This window comes from Pagrus pagrus, assembly GCF_965226575.1.
Source record: "Pagrus pagrus genome assembly, chromosome: 14".
Taxonomy (NCBI): domain Eukaryota; kingdom Metazoa; phylum Chordata; class Actinopteri; order Spariformes; family Sparidae; genus Pagrus; species Pagrus pagrus.
The window spans coordinates 16,760,626-16,778,672 of NC_140198.1; the positions used below are offsets into that span (position 1 = coordinate 16,760,626).

At 41.0% G+C, this 18,047-nt stretch overlaps 1 protein-coding gene across 5 annotated transcripts in view; it reads right to left on the reverse strand.

The window, feature by feature from the left end:
* The window catches only part of LOC311269353 (glutamate receptor 3), a 97,551-nt gene that overhangs the window by 69,092 nt on the left and 10,412 nt on the right, over nt 1-18,047 (reverse strand). For 2 of the 5 annotated variants that reach the window (XM_084373455.1, XM_084373454.1), the window contains exon 2: nt 12,472-12,630. In XM_084373455.1, the coding sequence (XP_084229581.1) occupies nt 12,472-12,619 (148 nt within the window). In that variant the 5' untranslated portion in view covers nt 12,620-12,630. Of the gene's footprint in view, nt 1-12,471; nt 12,631-12,996; nt 13,439-18,047 lie in introns of those variants that run through there. The other 3 variants (XM_084373453.1, XM_084373452.1, XM_084373456.1) reach the window with 3 other exon arrangements.

Sequence of the window (18,047 nt, forward strand, 5' to 3'; positions counted from 1 at the left end):
TGGCCCTGCCTGATCGTGGATGCGCCTACTGCTATGGCCCTGCCTGATCGTGGATGCACCTACTGCCATGACCCTGCCTGACACCCACCACTACTGTCGCTAATATTAGTCACATCTCTGTTACATACGTTCCACTACTATTATCGTACTGCATTGCTACATACCATCCTTGCCATTGATCATTACTACTGTTATCACTAGTAATCACATTTCCATGTGCATTTCATCATTATTGCTGTAATACATCTTTGTGTACTTTCACTCCTGTCAACCATCGCTTATAATTGAATACATTGTGATCTCGTTGATCTGCTCTGTACATGCGACATCTATTGCACGTCTGTCCGTCCTGGGAGAGGGATCCCTCCTCTGTGGCTCTCCCTGAGGTTTCTTCCGCATTTTTTCCCTGTTAAAAGGGCCTTTTTTGGGGCAAGTTTTTCCTCACTCGAATCGAGGGTCGAAGGACAGAGGGTGTCGTCTCTGTACAAATTGTAAAGCCCTCTGAGGCAAACTGTGATTTGTGAATTTGGGCTATACAAATAAAATTTGATTTGATTTTGATTTGATTTAAAGAAACGCTGCAATTGAATAAATGTGTCCCATTTTATATGGACAGCTTACTCCGTCAACCTTTTTTAATCTTGTTAGAACATGTAAGTTACAGTGTAGGACAAGCCTGACAGTAAATATCAGTAATCCTGTTTTCAATTCCAGGTTTAAAATTGCTTCATAGTTATCAAAAATAAAATGGAAACCTCACTGGCGTGCATATAATTTACAATGTACTCTAGAGCATCATTCTGCTGTACTTCAGATATAAACTGATGTGAAATGGACTGTGCTGCTACATAAACATGTAGTGTGATTTGACTTCGGCATTTTCATTTAAATAACACATCCATTTTTTGTAGTGTGGGTGGACAGAGTATTTCGGTATTCCTCCATTTTATTTACCTTGGCCTGAGGATTGAGATCAGTTTAATTAACTTTGAACATGAAATGTTAAAAACTGTTTTATGTAAAACTAAGACAATGAGTCTACAGCCACGCTAGGGGCTCTGTAAGGTTGACACAGCAGTGCTTTGAGCTAAACCATCTTAGATTAGCGTGTCAGCATGCTATCATTTGTTAATTAGCGCTAAACACAAAGTACAACTGAGGCTGATGGGAATGTCATTAGTTTTGCAAACAAAATTTCATGGCAATTTATCCTCAAAGTTGTTGAGATATTTCAGTCAAAAACACAAATGGAAACCAGCAGCTGACACTCATGGAAATTTGCAGGTAATGTCAATCTCAATGGACTGGATAATGAATGTCTGTACCACAATTTCACTGCAATCCATCCTACAGGCTAAAAGAGAGTGTTTCAGACAGAGGGGGAATGCTGATACGTTTTTCTGAGCATTAAAAGCATGTAAACCTATTCTAGTAGTGACCCAAAATAAAATGATGAACTTAAAAATGAGCATATGTCTCCTTTAATGCTCCGCAGCTCTAATAAGATTTGTTGTGCCCCACATGGACCCACTTCTAAAATCTGTTACAAATCTCAAACTTGTTTTTGTTTTTGTGTGGAGATGCTGCACTTGTTAATTTAATTACAGCAATTTGGCTTCATACTGACTCTAATTATCAGCTATATTTTCACAGATGCCGATAAAGTGCCGATAATATAAATTTTCCTAATGTCGCTTTTCAGGCCGAGGACCCCTTTATGGACAGAGAGACGAAAAGAAACTCCCTACTACATATATGGCATAAAATTCTGTTGCATATTAAACTGGGCTACAATTACGTGCTAAAGTCCCATGTATAAACAAGTGAGCAGCAGTTTCATCATTGCTAATGTTAGCATGTTAGCCTGACGCTCCGCAATTTCTCCAGTGGTTTCCGAGGTGGAGGATATATTAGAGTCATTTGTTCAGTACGTTACAAAACAATTCATCGTGGCCCACAAGAATGTCCGTACAACAACGCAGAAAACTGGCCAACATGTCTCACAAACATGTAGTTATCTGACTAGTTTGCCATTGTGGGTAGTTGCTGCACAGTGATTTAGTATTGGTTAGGTTAGCTTATTCACATGATTGCATGAGAAATCATGGACAGCCTAACATCACTGTTGTGTAAATCAAATGTTTATTTTTTTTAACAAATTCCTCTTTGCTAATAATATGTTGGATGTATGTTAATGAGTATTTTCAGATACATTTAAAATCTTTAAAAGTGGTGGACTGACTGACAGGCACACTGACATGGCTATTTATAGTCCACAGGCTAACATGGCAGATCAAAACACGTAGCAAATACATTATGCATGGTTGTGAAATAGTGCATGACCTTTGAATAGTGACTCATCACTGTATGTCATCTGATGTGAGTTTAATAAGCTGCACTCATTCTACTGAAAGGCTTATTAAGACCTGCAAGTTCAATTTCCCCATACAGTGAAATAACGGTAACGTTTGTTTGGATAAAAATCTCACTGAAGGCAAAGTGCACAGTTTAAATGATCTATGTGTTATGACATTTAAGTGTTTCATATTTGTATCCGCATTACACTCTGCATTGTTGTGCAATTCGTCTCAGTTGACCAACCACACAGAAAGCAGAGGGCATATAGGGACTGAAGCCTGAGTAGGTGTTTCTCCTCCGGCAGTGTGGTTGCATGTTTGCTGGAATTCCCTCATCTCTGCAGAATACAGCTTTGTTTAAGCACACATTTTCTTCCAGTGGGCTACCCCCAGCAGATACTCATTACACGCAAAAAGCGGGACAACACTGGTTGGATTAGCCCTAATCTGAGAAATACAACTGGATTCAGCCCACATGGTAAAACAACATGACAGAGGGAAAATCTACGGCAGTGGTACGGAGACAAGGCCCATGGCTATTGGAGTCTTGTATGGAAGAATACACTTTAATATTTCACTGCAGCGCTGCTAACACTCCACCTACACATGCTTTGCATATACTGCAAAAACATCATCCAAGGACCACTATTACAAGAGACAGGAATACTGCACACTGTGTTTAAAAAGGTTGTAATGCTGCAGAAGACACTGAACCATGGATTCACATCTGAATGCATCAGGACTATGCAGTAAAGTGGAACATTTGATGACTGTGTGAGCAGGGTAGTTTAAGATAACTCAATACGATATCATAATTCTTCATTTTGGTCCATAAAATGAATTCATTATGTATTGAATTTCTTTATAATGAACAACACTTTCACATTTCATCACCTCTAATCATAAGTTCTAGCGCTCAACACTGAAAACAGATTGAACGAAGACAATGATGAATCAGATATGAATGATGAAGTTTGAATAGTTTCTGGTTTCAAGTGAATTTAAAACATGAAAACACTGAAGCGCTTGAGGTCATTTTGTAAAGCGTCTCCTTTACATTCAACATCTGAGGCTCATACAACTTTTCCAAAGCAGCTGCTCTAAATTATTCACTGCCCCGACGGCACCTTTGCCTTTCTCATGTTTTCTCCTGTGTAGTTCACAGCTTGTTGTCCTTGGATAATCTCAGGTAACATTTAGTGAATAACGGCAGAGCTTTGCAGAGGCAGCCTCGCTGAAGGACGTTGTGTAAGACCGCAACAAACTGCTGCAGCATCACTGTAGCTTGTCAGTAGTGATCACCGTCGCGCCGTTACAGCGCTGACATGTAAGCACATTCTGATGCACAGGATGAAAGACTAAACTGCACATCTCCAGTGGCTTGCCCCTGAACCTATTCGGCGCTATTCCGCCATTTTACAGCGTGACGTCCAGCCGGGTTTGAGCGACTGGGTGTGAGAAGAACAAGATATACGATTTTTCTTACAACAGCTGTAGGCTGGTTTTTGGTCAAATACATTTTTCACTTGACTGACAGCGATGTCCTCAGTCAACGGATGTTTAAAAGCCCCTGCTGTAGTTATGTATTTGGCATTAGTGCTCCCTTGTTCAAAGAAAGCTAATGCATTTATTCTGCATGATGATCCGTGAGTGTTGTCTTGCCCCACAGCGATACACCCTAAAAGCTCTTATTAAACTCAGGGTCAAATGTCGGTGAAAGTATCAGTTAGAAAACTGCGCTGCCTGCAAGTCAAATGACTCTTTAGTTAGATCAAATTCAGACAACGACATACTGAAAGCTTTTATGTTTTTATTATGCTTCCCAGTGAGCGCGCCGTGACAAATCTGAGGATGAGTACTTGTCAACTTGGGGCAGGTCATCCAAGCTGACAGGACTCTGGCTGCAGTAGCAGTAACACAGATATTTTTATCAGTGCGTCGTGATAAAAGGACACGCTTTTGGGGTAAGTGTCTCTTTCTGTTCAAGGGCTCCCAAATCAAGAGGATTCATGTAAAGCTTTCGAATAAAACACACAAGATTGTCTGAATATCTAACCAAAGATGGTGAATGGGATTTTTATGCTGAGCAATTACTGACAATTGAATCCAGGCGTGCACAGGGCCACATGGACTTGTTTTTCCTCTCATTATCAGTGACCTCGTTGGCTATGCTGCCATACAAAAATAACCATTTGCTTTATGGAAACATGTTTATTACTCTGGCCAAACAGTGTGGATTAAGATAGAAACTATCATGCAGAATGTGCTCCCTCAGGCCAAACAATTTGACAACCTTGTCTGTGGTGCTCATGCATCATTCATGACTTGTCGGTTTAAATGAGTTCTGAGAGTTATGATGGATCCAAGGTTGTTAGATATTGTTTGGTTATATTCCAGCATGTCTGTTTTGCTACAGCAAACCTGATGAAGAGCATTGCCAATTTGACATTTAACTTTAGATATTACAATATTTATAAAAGCTTTACAGCTCTTATGGTCCAACTGGTGAAATCATCCTCTTTTGAGCCATTTCTTTCAGAAACCTCATAGCCTCTGAAAAGATGGCTGTGGCAGAGTCTTAAAGGAATAGTTACACATTATATGAAACACATTTATTTGTTTTCTTGTGGAGAATTGGATAGAAAAGATCAATATGTCTGTAAATATAAACTCAGAGCAAGCAGCCTGTTAGCTTAGCTTCGCACAAAGACTGGATACAGGGGAAACAGCTAGCCTGGCTTTGTCCAAAGATACCAGCACCTCTAAAGCTCGCTGACTAACATTTTAGGTTTTTTATGGTTGCCTGGAAACCTCACAGACATGGTAAGACACCAGGGGCAAGATGCATAAAACTCTGTGTGGATTCACGAGTCTAAAACACTGTGTGCGCACAAAGGAAGATACTTGCATACACATTCTTTTCATCAGATTTATAAAGCTGTGCGTGCTCCTGATTCTGTTTTATATATTTTAATCATTGTGGAAATGGGCGTACTGTACGTGCACAAGCTTCAATTCTACTGCAACAATTATCCATAAATGGATGTAGAAACACCATTAAACACCTGTTTGCATATCCATATTCATGCTGAAGAACACGAAGAAGAACAATTAAATCGACTGTGTTTCATCAGCGAGGCTCAACAGCATCAGAACAGCTGTCATTATGTGCGTCTGTACCTATAAATAGCGCAAACATGTACCTGTAAAACCTCATTATGGGAATTTCTCAGTCGTTATAACTAAATGTCAGAACTATGATCAATGACTAATCTATGGAGCTCATATTGAAACAGACTTCATTGCAAATTAGGATCAAATGAAAAGATCATTAACAAAACAGTAGTGACTCCAAAACAAATAAAAAAGAAGGACCAGAATCATCACTCATACATTATTTGACAACTTAAACAAACATTTTACTTGAAGGTTACGCCTCTCACTTTATATTTCATGTCCGCCGCTTCATTTAAACTGCAGCCAACTCTTAAAAAATGTGTGTACGCATGGACTGAAGTTTGCATAACTCACACACATTTTCACCACAGATTCTATCTTCATAAATACCAGTTTATGGTTTGACATTTTCACTGGGGACACTGGGGACATGTCCCCACCACTTTTTTAAAGCCAGATTTTGTCCCCATTACTTTTTTAAAGAATAAATTATTAAATATGTTCCGAAAAGTAGCTTGCACCGAGGAATGCCTGGATAGCAAATGAAAATGGCTGACAGATATGGACTGGTGCCTTCTACAGTGATGCAATATTGGCGTTGTTCGATTGGTGTTGAAGTTGCAGATGTGACGCATGCGAGTTATTATTATTGGCTGGTTGACATTATTGCGTGTTTGATGCTGAGTATTTTCACACTGTTGACTCTGTAGTGGCTTAGGCTATGCCCTTTTGATGCGCCGTTGTGCACATTTTCCCCAGCCCTTATATCCCCACCACTTTTCAGCATGAAGTGACTCCCTTGCACCTGGCCAAAACATAGTCTGGCACTTAATCCCTCTGTAATACCACAGTGTCATTTTTTGCACAAATCAAACAAACAAGCTACAACATGTTAATTAGTGAGTGTTAGATGTGTTGGTAGGTGGATTCTGTTGCCTTTAGACAGAGCCAGACTGGCTGTTTTCTTACTGTTTTCACTCTTTGTGCTCGCTGTAGCTTCACAGTTCATAGTACAGACATGCAAGTGGTATCAATCCTCTCATCTTACTCTGGTCAATAAAGCAAAATAAGGACATTTCCCTTAATTCTGAAGTATTCCTTTAAATAAAGTATTGAATACTACACCTATAGGACAATTGGTGTACATCTTATCTAGTTTTCAGTCTAGCTTCTATCTAACTTTATCTATTTATCATCATTATAGCTGTTGTTAGCTTTTAAATCTATTTAATTGTGTGTCATTGTCATCATTTTTGTCTTTATGTTGTCTTTTTTTATCTATCTTATTAAGTTTCTGACTGATCCTTTCCATTTCTTCTGCTTCATTAAAAACACATTTGATCTTGAAGTTGTTCAAATTACATATTGGAAATTGAATGTGTGCTGCTGCCCCCCTGCCTGCACTGTTTCTACGCCGGTAAAAACAAGGCATTAAAAATAATGGGATAGTTTAACTCGAAGCATTGTTGTGGTAAGCATACCTTATTTGGACACAGCTTGTGAGTCAATGCAGTCACCGCATCACCACAGCCTTAATAATGCAAAAGTAAGAAGTAGAAGAAGAAGAAGAAAAAGAAGAAGAAGAAGACGGAGAAGAAGATAAAGAGGAGGAGGATGAGGAGGAGGAGATCTGGCTACACAAACTGGTCTATGCTGCATCAGTGGGACTGTCCATTGCCTACACAGTGAAGTGCTCTAACATTAGCCTCTGTCTGAGCAGCATCACACTGGTTGAGTCATAGCAGAGGGAGGATAGGTAGCTATAATAAACGCTCTAATGAGAGACACACACTGTCATATTGACATTTGATTAAATTGAATGGATAAAATGAAAGTTCATCTCTGGAAGAATGTTTGATCTGAGCAGATCCATCCTGCTGCTGCTTCAGACGAGAGAAGCGAAAGAGGAAAGTCTTTAAAAATGCATGACAGGCTTTTTAGGGTTTGTTTGTTTCACATGGCACAGTGGCATAACAGACTGTACTGTAACTACATACGAATGTGCTTACAAATCACTAAGATTTCAGAAATTTGAGTTCATGTACAAGCATTTTACCCAAGCAGCTGTAGAGCGCATACCTCAACCAAGGCCCAACGGTCTCCTTTAATTCAATCAAGCCTAATTCAATACCAAACTCGACAGCCCTGTATCACTCTAAATTTAAACCAATCCATAACTGCTGAACCATTATTTAAACTCACCAGATCTGTAACAACCAACCAACAAAACAATGCAGAGGGCAGAAAAAAAATAATAGGGTTTTTTTATCTTGTACTCACTCATCGATAACAGCCACCCAAATACTCCCTGTTGTTTTCATCAGGACCAATGCATTATATCCTGAGAAATTAACAGAAATGTTGAATAATGCCAAAATCTCACAATGTCAAAGAAAGTGAGAAAAAAATACCTGGATCCATCCCTTTATCTGGATCTGCACCAAAGTTAATGGGGTCTATTCTGGGCTAAGACCCATCCTCCATCCAAGTTTCATGGAAATCCAGTTAGTGGTTTTTATGTAATCCTGATCGCAAATCAACCCACTAACAAACAAACAAAATTATTTCACTGTGAACAAACAATGAAATGCTTTATAAACCATTTATTAAGCAGTTATTTATCGTAAAGTTTATAATACTTTGTAAATACTGTGTACTTCATCTATAACTTACTTCATTATCTGGATGGTCATTATTGTAACTGATGTTTATAACAATTGCTTCATAAATGATTTAACATATTTCATTGTTTGTTACAGTGAAATAACTATTAACTTAAGTTTAATTAACTATAAATGTACCATATATTAATGATTGTTTTTATAAAGTGTAACCAAAACCCCCTGTTTTCATTTGTTTTAGGGTAATTGTAACTGACAATAATATAATAATAATAATAATAATAATAATAATGCATACCATGATATTTTGTGAGATGGTTAATACTGAACATGGACACTTAATTACAGACGGAGTAAATGCAGTGGTCTGTTCCAGCTGTCTTCCCTGTCAACATATCCAAAATCCCACATGCACTTGGTTCAACTCCCCCCTGAATGTCCAGCCGGGCCAGCGGCTCTCAGTCTCCGCTGTCTCCTCCTGCCCTGACCTCAGTCTTAATGGATATAACCTTCCCATTTCTGCATTTATGCACACAATCTGTCCTGGCCCGGGGCAAGGTGTCACATCAATACATCCTGCAGCTCCACTCCAGCCAGCACAAATTGGTGAGATAATAAACACGACGGCGCAGCGAAGTTCTCTTTGTCGGAGTCAATTCAATCAAGTCGCAATGACTGGAAACTGTTTGCTGCGATGTATCGTTGGCTGTTTGCAGGTTTGTTTGTTTTATCAACTTTCATAGCTGCAAAGCAAGCATCAAACTGAAGATTCAGTGTCTGTGGCCAGGGGAAGTTGGAGCACGGCCATATATTAGTAAAGAGGGACTGAGACAGAGAAAATGAAAGCTTGGTGAGAATTGATTTTTCCATGCTGGAGAACAAACTGGAGCCACACACACACTACTACTGGACTATAGCCCTGCACCTATTGATCCACACTGCCAATAACACAGTCATTTGCCATCAGGGATTTGTAACAATCATTATATACTGACCCAGCTGGAGGACAGCAGTGTTGTCCTGCTTTATTCCACTCAGGATCTATACCACAGACGCAACAAATGAGCTCAGAGCTCCTTCTCATTTATATACCGATTTTATGCATTCATTTATTAGTTTTGTAGACAATCCCGAAGATTGCAAGTAAATTAGCAGATTTAAAATCATCTGAGTCATCTCAACACTTGCTAATATTATCAAAATCAACTATATGAGCTGTGGGGAAGTCACAGCAATGACTAACCATAATAGAAATGTGTCAAATCATAAATCATAACATTCTCTACATCAACACCTGCCAGGCAAGCAGGGGCATTATGCAATCCAGGCTACTAAAAATAAGAATCGTGGAGTTGGGTGCATTTTTCAAGCAGCGCCTTAGTCACAAGCTGGCCTGGCTGGTCTGCAATAATGAGCTGCTCACTGGTCTTTGTCAACTGGGAAGCATCTTAGCTCAGCTTGCATCAGCTTATCTCGCTAAAAATTAATCCCCCTGATTATCTCGGTTATTTTCTTCTTATCCTTTAAGGAAGAAAACCCTTAAGCTTCTTTGAAAAACAATGGATTCAGGTTTAGTCAACGTGAAGCCTCGTATAAATCTTCAAGAATCTCGATTCAGCAAGCCTCTGTACACTCTACAGCGCTCCACATGTGGCAGAAGCACATCCTTTTAACTCCCGACAGAAACTCTGTGAAAAATAAATCTATAAATGTCTCATTAGGAGCGTAAACCTGCAAAATAATACACTTGACTCAAAACATGTATTGATATTCGTAAAAAAAAAAAAAGGAAATTGCTTGAGTGTGGCCAGAACAAAAACCCAAGGCTCAACGATGACACTTGAGTAAAAGCAGCTCATTGACAATCTCACAAAAAAAAGTTTGTGCCGGGTGAGTAATTTCACATAATGGCTCGCTTTTGACCTCCTGGAAATGACAAACAAGCTCCAGAAGACGAGTTTGTGCTTTATCCTTGATCGCGACAAACCAAGCATGTAATATTCATCTCTTCCTCAGTAACAACTGCTGAAGTGCCCTTGAGCTGAGCACTGACCCCGCGGCCCCTCCAGCGTAATCACTCGGTGGCTGACAGTGCAGGGCTGTAGTGGACATGGGTGTGTGAATTACTGTAAACCTGCATCCTCTTCTTCCCTTCTGCATCACCTCAACGGCGTTTTGCGTTTCTATCAGCTATCAGCCGAGCCCGTGATGTACGAGCTGCAATTCCTTTCTTTTTTGCCCCTTTTTCTCACTTCATTAGGTTACACAGCCGCTCCCTCCACGGTAGCTGACAGAGTTTGGAGAGCTGCGGCTGATCCTTAAGCGTGAAGTGTGAAGTGCAGTTGGTGGGAAGAAGGATAACAAATTAATTCTCCAGACAGAACTTGGTGCCCTACATGGCAGAGGATTGACTGGTAGACCAATTATGAAGCCATCTCACACTTGGCGGCCCTTCCTATCAAATCCATCATGTTTGTGGAGATGACTACGCGGATTACAGCATGTTACAGTTGATGCATTAGGTTGTTTATCCATCAAAAGTGTAGCGAGGAGTATGGACACCGAGGCGCTGCTGGTGTCACCTAATGTGTTTTAAATGATTGTCAAAGGGAATGGGTAATAGGCTTAAGATGGCTACTAATCTGCATCGCTAGCGGTAATGAATGACAATTAGGAAGGCAATTTTACCTTTCAAACCTTCAACACAAGCAACATTTTTGTTTTTCTTTTGGCGGTGGAGAGACGGGAAAGTTTGAGAAGCCAGACAAGGGCCGCAATAATTATCTCCACGGTCGGTTGTAGAGCCCGACTGATTTGTCATTTGGTTGTTATTGTCGGCCTATCACAGATGCATCAGCATATATGTTGTTCAATACGTGCCCATATGGAAAATATATACTTTTAGAGATTATTAATGCAGAAAAAGATGCTTGGGGTAATTTCAGTTCTAATTAAAGTTTACTTCTTCTGTGCACTGATGTCATTTTAGACAATGAAGTTTCCGCGTTGTGCTCGAAGCCGGTCGTTTGCTTATGTTAGCAGACTCCATTTCTAAACTGACGTTAGCTACTGTTGCGCTCTGTTAGCTGAGCGGACAAAGGCACAGAGGAGGCACTCGAGAACGTGCATAAAGTCACATTCATTGGACTGTCCCAGACAAATCCGCCCTGAGTCCTTCACAAAGAAATCCACAGTCCAGCAGCATTAAACAACTCAAAGTATCGCCCACAGGCTTGTATAGGCAGCTGAGCGGGACGGGGAACACCTGCTCACATATGGCCAATAAAAAAGTGAATAATAGATGTTAATTAATGCTAATTTTTCCATAGATCCCCTTAAACTGTGAAATATCTCGCCTCCATTACATATCTTCGTTAAATATTTTGAGAAATACATGTGAGGGGTCACTGAAAACACTGTTTGTATTGGCCCCAAAATAGGAATATCAGTTGGGCTCTTGGTGTTTGGTCTCTAAAATGTCTTGTTTTGTCCACAACCTAAAGATACTCAGTTTACTGTCATAGAGGAGCAAATAAACCAGAAAATGTTCACATTCAGGAAGCAGGAATTCAGCTTTTCTTTTTCAAATGACTCAAAACGACTCAACGATTTAACAAACAAGTTGGAGATTCATTCAATAGCTGAATAGCAGCTCTGAGCAAGACGACCCAAAATGCAACAATTTGCATGATACAACCGACCTAACCAGCGATCCGCCACCACAATACGCTTTGTAGCTCGCAGCCATCACTCATAAAGCCTCTATCTGACATCACAGCCGGTCGCCACAACGACCCGGGGAGCAATGTTTCATTTCCCCCACGTTCAAGTGCAAATCATCTGAGCGCTACAGATCAGCTCCTCTGGAATTACTGAATTACTCAGTTTACAAAATCACTGTGTTTGACCAATTACAGGCCATCATGCTCCATCATCCAGCTGGTGCATTTTGGATTGCATGACTGAGGAGTTTGGCCAGACTGTTGGCAGGTGTGTGTGTGTGTGTGTGTGTGTGTGTGTGTGTGTGTGTGTGTGTGTGTGTGTGTTTTGAGCAATGTTACATCTATTCAAAAAACAAATCCCAGCTCATAAACATCTGTGTCATTTTTGGATCGGCCTGCCAGCGAGACAACTGCAGCTCCAAAATATTTCACATACTGTGTGTGTGCTGCTTCAGTCATTACTTCTGGATTCAATTAGGGAAATATAATTGCATTGTGTTTTCATACCAACAGCAGTGACAAGAGATTTGTGGCGCTGTCTTCCAGGCAGAGACAATTCGCATTAGCCAGCTGACAGTGTGCAGGAGTACTCACAGGCGTGTGTGACAGAGAAACTGTTGGAGGACTCCAGGTTGTCAACATTGTAATTGAGGTGGAAGGGTTTCTCCGTCACATTCTGGTTGGTGTTATACAGCTGGACAGCAAACCTGAAGGCGCTGTGCTCCTGCACCGTGGAGCGCATGAACAGTCCACCTACAGGAGAGAAGATGTCACACAGAACAGTTCTGCGATCAGCTCACATCAAGGAGAAGACTTATTTACAGCGCGAGGGCAGTGGCCAACAATTACGCATCACCGCACACATGATCGGACCAGGTCGTTTTTAAGAAAGAGAGAAAGCCAATCACGGCAGATGCTGAAACTCGCCCTGTGACAATTTGGTTCAACTATTTTTTATTTATTTTGATTTTTTTTTTAACCGAACACGCGCGGGATCCCGCAACCTTTACGAGAAGTGAACTTGGGTGATGGATCATGCAAATAAGCAAATGAGACGTGGTCCTGATTGAGACTGTGTGAACAAAGACACGTTAGTCGGAGCATCCCGGTTGAACTTACCGATGTTGATCTGATTTGGAAACCCTGCCAGCGACTCCCCGCAGAAATGCAATAATAAAACAAGCGCGGCCGCGAGAGTGCGATGCCACATTTTCTCCGAGAAGTGGAATCAACTCCTGGTCTGGATGTGACTGAAGAGCAGCAGGGAGAACCATGTACACGGGCTGGTACGCAAAGAAATCCACAAGATGCGGCGGGTCTCTCTCTCTCTCTCTCTCTCTCTCTCTCTCTCTCTCTCTCTCTCTCACTGCCTCTCTGTGTCTCTCACTCACTGTGTGCTCCCACGTTGAATGTGTGCCAGCGCAACTGCAGCGCCAGCCCTCCTCCTCTGCTGCTGCTGCTGCTGCTGGAAACCTAAAGCCACTGTTTTATCTCAAAGATGGTGGTGGTGTAGGAGGAGAGGAGAAAGCGGATCTCCTTACTGTGGATAAGGACCACTGAAATGGGCCAGAGAGAGAGAGAGAGAGCGAGAGGAGAGGAGGGGAGGGGAGGAGGGATGGAGGGATGGAGGGGGGGCGTTTATCAAACTTGGTCTGACGTTGAATTATAATAAGAGCAGCCTCCCGTCTTCCTCCTCACGTCACTGCAGAGTTGGTGTGTGTGAGGCGGTGTGTATAGCCTCTGCTGGGTTTTGGTGTGTGTGTGGTGCAAAGGCAGAGCAGCACACACCAGCATCCAGTCAGTGTGGACCAATAGTATACTGCTGAGTGTGTGTATATAGGCCACGCAAATATGCATCTGTGTGTCTGTCTATCTATCTATCTATCTATCTATCTATCTATCTATCTACACATCTCCTCTCCCTCATGCAGCAGTACTCAGTCCTGCACACACCAGCAGCATAATCTTAGGCTGTCCCCTGCAGGTGTTTGAGTGCACACACTGTACAGATGCACTGATTTATCACTGTTTAATCACCAGATGCCAAGTGGCCCAACTAATGCTAGATATTAGTTTCCTAATTGACCCGCTCGCTTGTGATAAGTCTTTTTAATTTCATTTCTGTTGGCAGCATGATGCAGGGAGTCCAGGAGCAGCGACCTACTTTGAGGAGCATCAACACTGCAGAGGTGCGTTCGGGGCTATTCGTGGGTTTGGGTTCTCAGCGGTTAGACCGACAACGCCGGCGTCAAATTGTTTTTTATCTGCTGTAAGTTTTCCAAATTGTCCTTGTTTTTCATTCGTAATCCGGACAAAGAGATGCATAAAGAGGTTGATTCTTCCGCTAACATGTTATGAAAGGACGTTCCAACTTATTAACAATGTGCAATTGAATTATGTGGAACAAAGGCCAGTTTCTGTGGTGGAAGATCAGTGCAGAGCATACTGATGCTCATCATTTTAGTGCACCTGACTCCTGGAACAATATACAGCATCCCTCAAATATAAAGTGTATACACATATACCTTTTGGTCATTTTAGATTAGACCTGAATGCTCCCAACCTCCACTTGTCATGTACCTGTATTTTTATTTTAGATTTAAAAGGGGCACTAATTAAATTATCTACCATAGTTGCAAAGTTTCAGGGGTTTTAAATGACTGTTTTATTTTATATTTTAATTATCTTAATTTACCTATCAAATCATCCTCCATAATGTTTAAGTCTTAAATGGATAATTATTAGCTAATTGTGGGTCTGCGTTATCTTTGTCAGTATGTCTCTTTGTTGTTGTAATTGACTCAATTTCATTGCAAATGAGGGTCACCGCTCACGAATGATCACTGGATTATAAATAACAGTTGAATTAATGAAAGAAGTGACACATTCAGGCACCGTGCCATATTGTTGTCTGTCAAAAAAAAAGCACTACATTAGCCAACAGACCCCCCCAGAAATACAAAATATGAGACGCCTTGAGTTATGGTCATTATTAACTGTCATATAATGAGTCGTTTGGCTGCATGTCAGACAGCAGAGAGTCTACAGAGTCTAGTGGTGCTCAGCGATCCTGCAGCTACATCTCAAACATGCTCCAGTAATGGAGTAAATGGAGTAAACTTGAAGTTGTTTTCTTACTGCTCCTCATTTAAAACACTGCAGCTTTATTTACTTCTGTCTTAAATCAATAGTCTGTAATGTCTGCAGCCTGCGCAGCATCTCGTGGTTTTACCAAATCACACTGCCGGAGCGAGTGCACAGGTGATTTTCAGTCGTCTGTGGTGCTTTTTTATTAGTGTATAAATTAAAGCACATTTTGTACCACCTGCCGCAGTTCTGTTCTGTTAAATCGACTGAAATACAGTTGTTCCACTTAATTTTTTAGGGACAACCACCCTTGCATCTGAAGTTCATTCTCTTTAACCATTTATCTTTTTCAAGACATTAAAGTCAAAGCACTTTATTCACTCCAGTATTGCTTACTCACTGAGGGCGCCTCTTACATTCCATTAGATTAACTGAGCAATACAATATCAATTATGCTCACAGTGTGATTTGTTGGTACAGGGGTGTGTGTGTGTGTGTGTGTGTGTGCATTATATATTTATATATTTAAACAGTATATGTATGCTGGAGTGGGAGAAATCATTACAGCTTCCTATTTAGACTGCTGCAGAACCAGCGCAGCAGAACAGGCTACAGAGTCGCAGCTTATTGATCTGGATGTGATTTAATGCTTGGCATACGACTCTAATCTCTCACAGGACACAGCAGGGAGAACAACTGCGCTATAATTAAGTTCAATTTCATGAACGAAAACATCGTCCGGATGGTATGACCTTTTCGCAGACATACACCGCTGTTTGTACATATCAGTTCCCCCGCCACTTGAAAAACGATCCCATTAGTTTCAGTCCACTTAAACATCGATTTAAAATGAAATCCTTGCAAAACATGCAAGAGGTGTTGTTATATCAACTGGTGAATGCAAAAACACAGCCCAAAGTGCAGTCTGCAGTAAACATTGAGAAGAGTTAAGGGACTGTATGAACGTACGAGTGTGGTGAGGGGGCTGAAGCTTATGTTCACTCTGTAGAAAAAAAGCCTTCAGCATTGTATTGTTGTCTTTAAACCCTACTCTTGATTGACTCTTGAAAAAAAACACCTCAACATCTTCACTACAACATACCTCATACCTTTCATTCTGCCTCTTAATGAGTTGGTATGACCAAATTCACATCAAGGCCATTTCCCTCTGACATCATGCTCAGGGTGGGAAGCTCAAAAACTGTTATGCCGGAGGTTGCAAGTTGTATAAACGTAGGGAATCTGACAAAAATCGTTTTCATTTCAACGCTTCCTGATTGACAAGATGATGGATACTAAAAATCTGCAGGGACATCAGACCACATATCAGGGTAAAACAACATATTTACTAACCTCTTAGCTATCATTAGCATCCAACCGCATCCTAATTAACACTAGATTACATCCAGTTCTATTCACTTCCAGGCTTAAACAATTGCGTCCAAGATGTGTGTTGATATTTAAGAATTAATTTAGCCTTTGCTATCTTATCATGTGTAACATTAGCTAGGATGTGGTTGAATGCTAACATTAGCTGTTGTCTAACAGAAGCTAATCAAACACACATGTTCCTTTACATTGAAATATGGCCCTATGTCGCTCCAGATTTTCACTTTCCATTGTCTATTCAGTTTGCTGATTTCAGAAATCAGTGAGATATGAAGTGATAATTTCTCAGTAGAACGACATTTTCGGCTTCCCATCCTGAATGGATGCCAGAGAAAAATGGCCGCCGTGTGAATATGGTCCATTGATGCCGCCATGCCAGTGTGACTTTGCAGCCTCTAAAGCCGGATGTGGTTTCAATAGAAGTTTCCCTTAGTGAGAAGTTCTCCAGCGACAATCTGACATTACAAGTCTTTAGAGGAGCATCCAGGCTACGACTGCTCTGCCTCTTCAGCACACCTCAGGCATGCCTCCCACCTCCCAAGGTGGCAAATGAGATCTGCTCAGGGAGTCGCTCGCTCTCCGTCTGACACAGGGCCTCTTTAGCAAGATTCAATTGAGTGTAGATGTCGGCAGGTCTTTCCACAACTTCCTATGGAGTTTAAGTAAAAATGGCATTTATGAAGTGTGGACCATATGGTACGCGCAATTAACAGCGTGATGTTGATCTGGCAGTGCTCCAGGAGGCTAAAATGAGCAGTGTGATGTTAAACCACAAACCCCTGCTCGTCAGCAATGTTTTAGGCGATTTGTAAGTTGGTTTAAAAATAGAATGTGTCTACTGACCAACATCAAACCAACCACAGACTTTCACAGCACACGATCAATCACTTGTCAATACCAATCTATCAGAGTCTGTGAACTTAACCTTGTTTTATATATAGCAATTGCTTGTTATAACCCACAGAATTATGCACACAAGTTGTAAGCCTGAGGGAGCAGAGTGGCCTAAATACGGGCATATCCAGTGTTACACGTTGCACTGTTAACAGAGAGCACACAGTTACGATCAAACACGTAAGCCGTTCACAGTAATTAAGTCATCAAAAAGGCAACTGATTTTTACTCGGTGGTAAACATTCTTAAAAATGCAGTGTGAGCATTTGTCAAACAGATGACAGACGCTGAAATAGAAATAAAAACCTATCCATCTCTCAGATTCGCACCGTTTAGTGTCACTTCATTTCATAAAAAGCTGATATTCTGTCACAGGCATTAATTTCAGCAAAGGCAGATCTGTTAGGCTTGATTTGCACATTATTTCTGACGCATTTAGATGGTAAAACAAAACAGAGCTGTGTATTTTGTACTCCTTTTCGTTTATTCATTTATACAATGAACGCTTGTTTATTCAGTCAAAGTCTTTGTTTTGGTGTCATTACTCAGAGCTGGAACCTGTGAAATTGGATGTGGAAGTTTGCAGCCATGTGCATGCACGGCTCCGCATTTCACATTAAAGATGACATTATGGGCCAAAGCCTGCTGGGAGAATTGAAAAGTGCGCAGCAGAAGTGCTCTGATGCATGCGCGGCCTCATTTTCCTTGGGCAGATAACGTAAATGAGGGTTGGCGCTGGATAATTAAAGATGAGAAATCCAGTTGTAAACAATGCCTTCAAAACCCAAACAGTGAAATGC